Source organism: Hylobates moloch, unplaced genomic scaffold (assembly GCF_009828535.3).
Source record: "Hylobates moloch isolate HMO894 unplaced genomic scaffold, HMol_V3 SCAFFOLD_29, whole genome shotgun sequence".
Lineage (NCBI taxonomy): Eukaryota > Metazoa > Chordata > Mammalia > Primates > Hylobatidae > Hylobates > Hylobates moloch.
The window spans coordinates 2,801,513-2,814,021 of NW_026652304.1; the positions used below are offsets into that span (position 1 = coordinate 2,801,513).

A 12,509-nucleotide genomic window follows, 5' to 3' on the forward strand; every position below is an offset into this window, starting at 1 on the left:
CAAAAAAAAAAAAAAAAAAAAAAAAAAAAAAGAAAAAAGAATTGAGTGTAGTTATCACAATCCAGATAGAGAAAGTTATACAGAATTAGAGGATCTCAGAGTTCTTGAAGTATTAACATTTGCTCTTTCAAAGAGATTTTTTATTGTTTTTACATAAAAAAACTTCATAGACAAATGTTATTAAGTATTCATGTTCAACAGCTGTATTTACAGCTCATTATAAGCCTGCTCATTAAAATTTTTCTTTAAGGACTGAATTTATGTTTACCATTTACATGGGGCATGGTTATTCTCCTGTCATTTGTTTCTCTAAACTGAACTTGGAGCAAACCCATCCATTTTCCACCTCAAGGTGGAACAGGAAGATAAGGCAGATCTGAGGGCTCCTCAGTGTGAAGTTGGAAACTCTTCTCTCTAAAATACACTAAAAGCTGAAGGCTGTTTCTTCAGTGTGAGGAAAGTCAGGTAATCCACAGTTTCATTATAATGGGGTAGGGCTTTTTGCTTACATTTGGAAAGAGTTGCTTTGGAAAGTGTCTGTAATTATCAACTTAATAGCAGCATATTTTTGTTCCCTGTAAACTTTCTATTAAAGAAAATTAAGAACATGAAGTTACATGAAAAAAACCTCAACTTGTGCCAAAAACTTCTATAGTAATTTTCTTTTTTTTTGAGACAGAGTCTGTGTTGCCCAGGCCAGAGCGCAATGACGTGATCTCAGCTCACTGCAACCTCTGCCTCCCTAGTTCAAGTGATTCTCGTGCCTCAGCCACCTGAGTCGCTGGGATTACAGGCATGCACCGCCATCCATTTTTAGTGGAGACAGGGTTTCACCATGTTGGCCAGGCTGGTCTCAAACTCCTGGCCTCAAGTGATCCACTCACCTTGGCCTCCCAATGTGCTAGGATTACAGGTGTCAGCCACTGCGCCCGGCTATATTAATTTTTTGATTCAATAATAAAACAGTTAAAAGAATGTCTTCTGTTACTTACTGCAAATTTCTTAAAAAGGTAATTTAGCAACTGATCTAATTTAGCTGTTTCTCAAGAAAACAAAAATCCTAGACACCAAATTCACTGTTTCAAAGGTAATCCAAAGATGTAGAAAATGGTCTGTCACAGGCCACTGAGACATAGTTATATCATTGTGACCCTGAACCATTTTCTCCATGGTTCACAAGGCAATAAAAAGTATTATAGCTTAATGTGGTTTGGAAACATCTTGATGTTCTAAAATAAACACATTAATTCACACTATAAATTACCTTGTACTTTACAAACTTTATTAAATAATGGACATTACTAACTTTCATTATCTTATATACAGTATTTAAACTATGTTTTTCTAGATGCATTTTTTTCCCCACAAAGAATAGAGCAGGTGAAAAGTAAACTTATATAAAAAAAACTGAACTTTCAGTACAGGGAACTAGTAAGAACTTGACATACTTTAAAGTACATATAACTTTTCCCCCCATTATATACATCCCCACCTCACCTCTAAAACAAACTATTTTAAACAAAAGCAATTGATAACTTTCAGGAAAAAAATACAAACATGATTATATATATATACACACAGCTCTCAAAATCTGTGTCCTGGTCAACGGAAATGATCTATAAATCTACACATTTGTCCTAAAACCTAAAGCCATGTAGACATTTTATACAATAAGATACCCACTTACGTGCAGTGAGGCGTATTCCTATCGGTGACATCAAAGTCATGCAACAAGACACTGGCGTGAAGAAGTAATTTCTGAGAGACAGAACAATAATATGAACTATATAGAATTGGATAATACCAACCAAAAAGCGAAAATGTGAAACAGCTTTCCTGGGACAAGAGTCAGGTAATTTTGTTCATAGGTAATACAAATGCACTTACACACACCTCTAAGAACATACTTTCTTGGCTGGGCGCAGTGGTTCATACCTGTAATCCCAGCACTCTGGGAGGCCGAGGTGGATGGATCATGAGGTCAGGAGTTCGAGACCAGCCTGGCCAACATGATGAACCCCGCCTCTACTAACAACACAAAAATTAGCCAGGTGTGGTGGCGGGCACCTGTAATCCCAGCTACTCAAGAGGCTGAAGCAGGAGAATCGCTGGAACCGGAGAGGTGGAGGTTGCAGTGAGCCAAGCTTGATCACTTCATCTTGGAAACTCATATCATGTTCAAATAAAGACAATAAAGAAGGAATGTTTCCAGACCATGCTATTCAATGTGGACTTTCTTTTATAAGCTATAAGAAGAATACTTTGGAGAAGCAAGAAACTTGGGTTATTTTTTGTTATTTAAAAAGAAAATCAAATGCCTTAGGTACCTATTTGCAAGATAAAAATGCTCATGTTTTATGTTTTACAGTTAAAAAGAGGCATAGGACTTACAAAAAGAATTATGTCACTTACTCAATATTACTGCTTACCTTTAAATGAAGAGCCCAGGCCCATTTCCCTACATATATTATTGTATCTTTTAAAATAGAAACTAACAGCATGGGGGAGAGGCCGTAGAATGTACACCTGATTAAAATGAGAATACAAAGGCCACCGCTTGAGAAAGCATTCTTGCTGCATTAACTGCAGTCTTCAATAAAATAGAATATGTTTATAAAGTCGCAATATATCTGCCTCCATTTTTCTCTAGCTTCTTTGATTTTGCTTTTTATTCACAATGTCTTATTTTTGTTTTTTTGTTGCCTTTCATAAGGAGTTAGATTAGTATACAGTATCACAGTGAAATGTGACAAATGGTCAGAATATAAAAGGTGTTATTAGTCAGCACCTAGTAACCAAAGATTTCATTCTTTAATATACCTGAAAACAATGAAAAAAGGCTCCCATGTGATGTGTGGTTTAGGAAATAGATTCTTGCCCTATTCCTGCAGCCGACTCCTCAGGGCCAGGATCAAGTTGGTCATTTGGCAGAATCCCAAACTCAGGAGGGTGCATGTGCAAAGCGCTCCGGAAAGGATAAGTTTAAAGCGCTTTGTCTGATTTTAGCTCATGCTTAACTTTGTATTGATTAGAAACAGGCACACAAAATGGTCTGGTGGGATTTCAGTTTTGCTTTTTCTCTTTCAACTGTCATTTGAAGAGTTAAGTGGTTCCCAGAAGCCATCCCATCTTTTCTAATAGCTAAGTCAATCTGCATTTGATTGACCTTGGGTTTCTCTAAGCCAGTAAGGAAATCATTCATTTCACCCCAGAAATTATATTATAAACATGATGAGCAGCTCGTTCTCTAGGCCTTGTCCAGGAACACAGGTAAAGGGTTCTGTGTACAGAAAATGGGTCCCACTACATTTTAATTTTCAACAGTCTTACAATTTCTGCATCAAAATGAAATAAAAGAATACTAGCACAAAAACCCTAAAATGGGCACCTCAGACTACACTCCAATTACAGATCTCTGGCTTACGTTATCCTAAGGTGTTACCACAAATATAACCAAAATGTGAGATATAAGCATAATTCTTTCAGCAGCTTTCATTGCCTTTCAAACTGTGAAAAAGTCTCCTTGCTGCCTTTGAGTCACAGGATAAAACTACCTGGGCCTTCTGGATAACAGGAAAGGATTATTGCATTTCTTAAGGTGTGGGCACTATTGTCAGGTTATGGCCATCGTGTTAAAAGTCGAAAAACTTTCAAGTAAGATTGACTTACATGAACCATGAAGACACTCAGCATGAGAAAATATACTGTTGATGCCAACATGTGCTACAGTACAATCCTGGCTGCATCGTCAGCCATTTCAAAAAGTTGTGCTGTAAAAGAAAGTATATTTTACACCTCTGGTTCTTACAAAATTGTTTTAATCTGGTATACATAAAACACCTCATCAGTATCTGTAACGTTTTATGAGCAAAATAGGAAGTTGATTCAAGCAGTTATTATGAAGAACCTTAAGCAAAGCTGCTTGAACTGAGACACTGAAATTTTTCCCTTAGAGACTGGACAATATTTTGTTGATTGGGAGATGGCCCCCTCCAAAGATAGTCATTCAGTTTGTCAGAATCATTATATGGTGTCAGATATGGTGAAAGGCCAAGTTTGCTGTTAACCGGCTTTTTTGGAGTGCGCGGACTATTCAAAGAATGCGATGTGTTGCTGCTGCAGACATTATCAGAAAAGTCAGCATCCACAAACTTTGAGTCAGATTTCCTTCTACGACTGTGAGATGGCTCCACCTCCGACTCATCTTCTTCTGACTTGATTTCCACATAGTCATCTTCATCTCCATCAGTCTCTTTGAAATTGGAAAAATAGTTCTGTTTTGCAATTTGGGCATTTAAGGGTAAATTTCTATTGACCACCACAACTTTCTGTGAGTCTTGGAGTGTGAGATCTGAGAGTTTTTCAGTGCCCTGTTGACGCGAGTCAGCAATATCTGGCAGCAAGTCCTGGTGACTCTCACACCTTGAACTTCTGTGTAAAGACAGCAGCTGCTGCTTTCCCACATCACTAGGGTAGCTGATAGAGTCCACTGATCTGTTTATCAAGACGGAGGAAGATGACTGGGACCTGTGATAAGGCTGAGATTTAGCGCTGATCCCTTTCCGACCCAAGGAGTTGTAAAGATGGTCCTGACACCAGTTCTCTTTGTTGGGCTGACTTACTACCACGCTGCATCTCTGCACAGAGCCTGGCAGAGGGTCAGAGGTTTGAAGAGAAGGCACAGAGCAAGCTGTGGACAATTGCCTGGGAGTACTTTTTGTGTTGATCTCAAACATGGGATATCTTGACCTCAAGTCTTGCTCTGGTGGGAGACAGAAATCTGCTAACTCTCCGTTACTATAGGTTGAATGCAGAAGCCAGTCTTCACTACCATGGTGGACCTGGGAGGGTGACACAGACCTCAGGAGAGAGGATTCTTGAGGGCTGGCCCAGCCATCCTTCTGAATTTTCAAGGGAGACTCTCTGAATACAATCTGGTCATACAACTGGGAATACTCAGCAATCCTGGCACCTGGAAGGCAAATATTGAAACAGTAAATACACACAGGATAATTCCTACATGTGAAGATTAAAAATAAGAGAATAACATTCTAACCAACATATTTTAAAATTCTGACAGTAGACAAGACTAACTGATGTCTAAGGATGAGTAATCATTGAACTCTGAGCAACACACACACACAAAAATCCATGGTTTAATATAAATAAAAATGCCACCTAAAAGTTCATTTAATTTCATCTAATTGTCCATTATTTTGTTTCAACAGCAGGTCTGCAAGTGTCCACTATATATAATGAAAGTTTCTAGTCTTCTCTATAAGCCTAAAACAGTGTCAGTGCTGAAAACATGCATTATAAAAATAAGAAAGTCAGCACTTCAGCCTGGTCAATGAAAAATCATTCAAGCAGTCTTTAAAAGCAGCATCGCAGGGCTGGGCATGGTGGCTCATGCCTATAATTCTAGCACTTTGGGAGGCCAAGCCAGTTGGATCAATTGAGATCAGGGGTTCAACACCAGCCTGGCCGACATGGTGAAACCCCGTCTCTACTAAAAATACAAAAATTTAGCCAGGCATGGTGGCGTGCACCTGTAGTCCCAGCTACTTGGGAGGCTGAGGCAGGATAATCGCTTGAACCTGGGAGGCGGAGGCTGCAGTGAGCCGAGATCGTGCCACTGCACTCCAGCCTGGGTGACAGAGCGAGACTCCATCTAAAAAAAAAAAAAAAAAAGCAGCATGGCCACAATCCACAATGCAATAGCTACCCCTGGCTTCCCATCATTCTTCTTTGCTCTCAGACAACTGCTCCTAGAGGAGTCAGCTCCTGGCTGTTCCTGCACTTCTTGCTTCCAGGCAGCCCTCCACCGCCATTGTCTGGGGAACCAAGGTCTACTAAGGAAAGTTCTCCCTTCAAGTGCTTCAAAACCACATGTATTGACTAACTCACATCTCATTTCACATCCCCAAGAAGCAGAGCACTAAAGCCTAGGCCGCCAAGACATTAAGAAGGAACCGTCTGTGCATGTACTCAATAATCTAATGCTCTCTACTATTGGTTCAAGAATAGGACCTAACAGTTACTTCCACAAAAGCTTTTGCACTTAAAATTAAGCCACAAGTCCATTCTCCCCTTTGCCCTGATTCTGAGTACAGATATTTCTAAATATTAATACATTAACCATGCTATGGGTAAGGGATTCTCTTCGGCTAGCAAAAACTTAAGATGGGAGCTCAGAGATGTCAATTTCAAGATCTGCCACCCTCCCCAATCCAGGTACCTGCACAACCACCCTAGAATCAAAAAACTCTAATGCAGGGGTGTCCGATCTTTTGGCTTCCCCAGGAGACACTGGAGGAAGAAGAATTGTCTTGGGACACACATAAAATACACTAACAGTAGTGATAGCTGATGAGCTTTTTAAAAATCTCAAAAAAAAAAACAACCCTTAACGTTTTAAGAAAGTTTACAAATTTGTGTTGGGCCACATTCAAAGCTGTTATGGGCTGCATGCAGCTGTGGGCCATGGGTTGGACAAGCTTCCTCTAAAATGCATCCTATATCTTGCTCATACCATATTGACACAATCTCTGTGAAGGAAATGTATCCTATATATGACAACCAGCAGGTAACACTGTTTTCTTCTTCTTCTTTAAGCTATTTACATTTTTAATGATGTGTTATCAGTAAATTATTTCTTGAACTTAAACTACTAATAAATACTCATTTAGGTGAGTTTTGCCTTTTCTTTTGAGTCTATCTTCTATGAGGAGAGAAAAACAACCTGTTATTGTGTGACCTTTAATTGCAACCCCAATCCCTCACCCCCTATTCCCTGTGATCAAGGTAAATAGTCTAACTTCTCATTACAGACCTATACTCAGATCCTTTGAGTTTTCAACTCCAAATTCCTTGGAAGAACAGAGATTATTAATGTTGAAATTTCTAGTTACAAAAACTTGAGAAATGGTTCCATAAAAGGCACAGTAAAGACTCTTAATACTAATTAGGGTTTAGCAACATCTTAAGAGAAAGAGTGTAAAAGTCTCCACAGACACCAGTGTGCCCATGGTAGCCATCCTGAAACTATAATATTTCATTAACTATGAAACCCAATCAAAATCAGCTGGACCTTTAATACAGTCATTAGTTAGCAGACCCGCCTGAAAGACAGATGGTCTGCTCAAGCCATTCTCACATACAGTATAGCCCTGAGCCTGATCCCACAGCTGTATCAGGAAGGCTCTGAACTTCTACAAGGTTCCAAGAAGATGACAAGTTAGGAAAATGTAGCACAACTTTAAAAATTCAAACAAACTATTCCAGTATCAAAATTTAACCATTAAGTCTTGTAAGAACAATCAGATCTTGAATTTAGCCCAGATAATCTGAAATCACATATCATCCAAAATATCCACAGTATTTCCCAGGCCTTTGTCTTATAATACACTCCTTGTCCTTTGCTTAATCAAATCCTACTCATCTCTCAAGATTCTCCATAAGCCCTATCCTTCTCCTTACTTGAATCCTTTTCTGATTTCTCTTCTCTGAAGTCTTATATAGTGTGTACCTAGCTGTTGCCTGTGTGTGCACACACACATGCAGACACACACAATTTGTATTGCTGTGTTGCTAATTATTTTATGTAGGTTACTTTATTTTCATTTTATGTTTTTTTGAGACAAAGTCTCACTCTATTGCCCAGGCTGGAGTGCAGTGGCACGATCTTGGCTCACTGCAACCTCCACCTCCCGGATTCAAGTGATTCTCCTGCCTCAGCCTCCCTAGTAGCTGGGACTACAGGTGCCCACCACCACACCCAGCTAATTTTTGTACTTATAGTAGAGACAGGGTTTTGCCATATTAGCCAAGCTGGTCTCGAACTCCTGACCTCAAGTGATCCACCGGCCTTGGCCTCCCAAAATGCTGGGATTACAGGTGTGAGTCACTGCACCTGGCCATTTTATATAAGTTACTTTATTAGTCCCTGGGCTTTTCTTTTCTTTTTTTTTTTTGAGACAGGGTCTTATTCTGTCGGCCAGGCTGGAGTGGTACAATCATAACTCACTGCAGCCTCAAACTCCTGGGCTCAAATAATCCTCTTGCCTCAGCCTCCTGAGTACCTGGGACTATAGGCATGAGCCACTGTGCCTGAAAATTTTTAACTTTTAAATTTAACTTTTAAATTTTTTGTAGAGAGGAAGTCTTGCTATGTTGCCCAGGCTGGTCCCAAACTCCTGAGCTCAAGCAGTCCTCCTGCTTTAGCCTCCCAAAGTGCTAGGATTACATGTGTGAGCCACCTCGCCTGGCCTCTGAGCTTTTGGTCTGGGAGAACAATGCTGTACATTTCGTTCAGCTCCCTATAGAGCACCTAGCATGGTTTTAGACAGAAACAGGTCTCAATAACTAATTCATTACTCAGAATTTTTTTTCACTCCCTCCTTTATTTTACTTATTTTTTAATGTTTTTGAGATGGAGTCTTGCTCTGTTGCCCAGGCTGGAATGCAGTGGCGCAATATCGGCTCTCTGTAACTTCTGCTTCCCGGCTTCAAGTGATTCTGCTGCCTCAGCCTCCAGAGTAGCTGGGATTACAGCGCCCGCCACCACGCCTGGCTAATTCTTTGTATTTTTAGTAGAGATGAGGTTTCACCATGTTGACCAGGCTGGTCTTGAACTCCTGACCTCAAGTGATGTGCCCGCCTCAGCCTCCCAAGGTGCTGGGATTATAGATGTGAGCCACTGCGCCCAGCCTCCTTTTATTTTAAGCCTACTTTTAAAAATGGATGCACTTTCCTGAGACCATACCACTGGAAGTGGAAAGGTGGCCTGGAAATCAGGTCATAGCAGAAAAAGCGGAAGCAAGAAGACAGTTAAAATGCTTCCTATAGATAACTCATAATGGGAACAGTTTATCTTTGGATGATAGAGTTGACCATTTATCAATTTGGAATAAAAGGTAGGCAATACAGGTGTGAGTCACTGTGCCTGGCCATACAGGTGTGAGTCACTGCACCTGCTGATCTAAGGGGTTTTTTGTTTGTTTCAGCTTGACCTTCTAAGACAGTCTATAGCTTGTGTGACATCTATGTGAACAAGAGACAAGCTTCCAGAGCTCCAGCTGTAATTAAACAGATTCTATTAGCCAGATGTACAGGCAACAGCCAGCCTGAGATGACACCTCTGGCCTAAAAAGTTTAGTATTAGTCAGCTGAGTTGAGGCTCCCCCATATCCTTAGTTCTAGTATTAACAGTTGCATAGAATATATACATTATGACTACATGACAATCGCAAGAATGTCTCTGGTTTATTGCCTTTTTTGAAATTCGAAAATTGGAGTTCTTATGATCTCAGACAAAAATTTAGAATAATGTTTGCCGAGGGAAATATCAAACAACATTTTAATCCTCCAGACAGAGGATTAAAATCAATGTTTCTGATGTTGCTCAAGATGTAGACAAAAGCATAAAATTGTGCCTTCCCTACTTTACACAAGGAGGAAAATTTCTCAAGCCTGTATAGAGTTTTCTCCCATGTGAAACATCACCAAAAAAACCCAGAAACCCAAAGGCCTCCTTGCTCTCAAAGACTATCGGGAGGGAGGTCTGATGGAACAAGATGGCCAGCATGCTGACAGGCTCTAAGATGTGGGAGCAACTGGACCTGGTTGGGTGATTTATAGGCGGAAATCTGACCCGGGGCCTGGAGACCCCGGCTAGAGAGTTCAATAAAGATGCTCGAGAGTTTCGGCAGGTGAATAAGGTGCTCCTCCTTCCGCACAGCACCGAGAGCAAGCTCCTGGCAAAGCGGCAAGGCCCACACGGAGAAGTCTGAAGAATCGGTCCATTCGATTACGACGTCCTGTGCCCAGATAAACAAGAAAGAGAAAAGGAGTCATCATGTCAACTGACGGAAAGCCTAGTGGGCACAGGAAGTGGTCTCGATCACCCAGATGGAAGAGGTGTGGATATGACTCGTCAGGTCCTAGGGACGTGCCCCTGCCAGATGGCGGGGAAGACAGCACTCTCAGAAGATGACTCGGGAGAGATTTCCTCCTCCTTGCTGGGGAGAACGTCGACAGGAGCCCACCATGTCAAGAAAGGACCCAGATGCAAAGCTGAGAAAAGATCCTGGGGCATCCCAAGACAACACCAGCCGGCAAAACAAAAAGGAGAGCCAACCGAAGGTGAAAAGAAAACCCCAATGTGAAATCATTTAATACTTAAAAGGTGGGTAAAAAAGAAGACTATTCGAGGTAGTTGTAGGCCCTAAAGATTCAATATCAAAGGACATGCTTCTATCAAGATTGGAGCTTTGTATTTTAACAGATGGTCCATATTCAAAACAACCTGGCCCAGGGAATTACTACTTTTTCAATGGTAGTCTGTGGGCATAACCCATCATCATCAAAAACTTCAGCATTATATTTTCTCTTATTCTGAGGAGCCCCAACCCAGACTTAGTCAGTGCTTGCAATTGCCAACATACAACTGTTTCTAAGGCCATATATATTCTCCTACCCCACCACAATTGTCCTCCTGCAGCTGGAACTCAGTCACTTTCCCTGTAACAGCAAACCAGCTTAGCAACGCTAGTATCAGAATAGGGACTTGAATTACTCATAGCACATCATGGCAAGGAGAAAAATACATGCATTCTAGTCTCACATGCATACAAAACCTTCATTTGATTAAAAAGAAGAACTCAGAGTCCATGAAATCCTTCAGGCATCAATTCCAGGACTTTGTTTCCCTATCTGTTAAGAAATTGTACTGAAGATTAAAACTTTAGACAATTCTTAAATACTCTCAAACTTAAAAAAAAAAGTTCCCTACAGATTCTTGTTATGTAACTTGTGGATTCATTTAAGATTTGGATATGCCCTTCCTATTCTTCAGTTTCCATGGATGTCAATAAGTCAATCCCAAAGACAGCATTTAATAGTTAGTGGCATCAACCTGTCCCAGTGTGCTGATAATGAAGCTAATGATCAGAGCCTGTCCTGATACTAAGCCATCACCCAGCTTTCACTTTTAATTGTAGAATAGACTCCTCTCATTTGATACTAAGGTGGTCCTTTGTTAGAAAATCTGGGGCAGGATTTCTTAAAATATGATGCAAAGGGCATACTATTTGAAATGCATATTCCTGAGCCTATAGCCAGAAATCTCTCTGTGCCTGGAGGTAAAAGCTCCTCAGGCAAGAGCCACTACCTTTGGACTTTTCTTTTTATGACAATTAGGGGCTTTATTCACAGCTAGGCTCTTCCCCAGAGATCAGTGTTAAATTTTGGCCTTCAAAAAAGTCTAACCATGAGCATCTCATTCCCATAGTCCTGATCCTACAATATTACACCTCAGATTCTGGTTTGGTTGTGCTCCACAAAGGAGTCTAGCTAAAGCATTAAACTCAGAAGCATATATGAAAATACTAAATGAGATAGTGTTAAATGCATTACAGTAGCTATTTAAAAAAAATTGAGTAGTAGGCCAGGTGTGGCGGCTCACGCCTGTAATCCTAGCACTTTGGGAGGCCAAGGCGGGAGGGTCACGTGAGCCCAGGAGTTTGAGAGCAGCCTGGGCAACATGATAAAATCCCATCCCTACAAAAAAAATACAAAAAAAAGAAAATTAGCGGGGCGTGGTGGCACACACCTGTAGTCCCAGCTACTAGAGAGGCTGAGGTGGGAGAGTCACCTGAGCCCAGGAGGCAGAGGCTGCAGTAAGCCATGTTCATGCTACTGCACTCCTGCCTGGGTGACACAGCCAGACCCTATCTCAAAAAAAAAAAAAAAAAAAAAATTGAGTAGTAATGGAAATATGTGAGAAAACCACTGATTTATAGTGCGAGCAACTAAGGAGAGTACAATGGCTGGCGTGGTGGCTCACGCCTGTAATCCCAGCCCTTTGGGAGGCTGAGGCAAGAGGACTGCTTGAGCCCAGGAGTCGAGACCAGCCTGGGCAACATGGCAAAACCCTTTCTCTCCAAAAAATGTAAAAAGTAGCTGGGCATGGCCGGGCACGGTGGCTCACGCTTGTAATCCCAGCACTTTGGGAGGCCGAGGTGGGCAGATCATGAGGTCAGGAGATCGAGACCATGGTGAAACCCCGTCTCTACTAAAAAAAATACAAAAAATTAGCCAGGCGTGGTGGCGGGCGCCTGTAGTCCCAGCTACTCGGAGAGGCTGAGGCAGGAGAATGGCGTGAACCCGGGAGGCGGAGCTTGCAGTGAGCCGAGATTGTGCCACTGCACTCCAGCCTGGGCGACAGAGCGAGACTCCATCTCCAAAAAAAAAAAAAAAAAAAAAAAGTAGCTGGGCATGGTGGTTAGTGCCTCTGGTCCCAGTTACTCAGGAGGCTGAGGTGGGAGGATTGCTTGAGCCTGGGGAGGCTGAGGCTGCAGTGAGCTGTGATTGTGTCATTGTACTCCAGCCTGGGTGACAGTGAGATCCTGTCTCAAAAAAAAGTATTCAAGAAAACCCCTCTTTTTGTTAGCACGAGTTGGCATTTTTGTTGAGATCCTGAAGCAAGAAACAATGTTATTCTATATGCT

General features: G+C 41.4%; 1 protein-coding gene across 3 annotated transcripts in view; it reads right to left on the reverse strand.

Annotated features, from left to right (window-relative positions):
• Positions 1-1,784: 1,784 nt before the first annotated feature.
• Positions 1,785-12,509, reverse strand: part of LOC116463220 (pleckstrin homology domain-containing family G member 1) — a 247,426-nt gene continuing 236,701 nt past the window's right edge. For all 3 annotated transcript variants that reach the window (XM_032146223.2, XM_032146225.2, XM_032146224.2), the window contains one exon: positions 1,785-4,972. In XM_032146223.2, the coding sequence (XP_032002114.1) occupies positions 3,909-4,972 (1,064 nt within the window). In that variant the 3' untranslated portion in view covers positions 1,785-3,908. The remainder of the gene's footprint in view (positions 4,973-12,509) is intronic.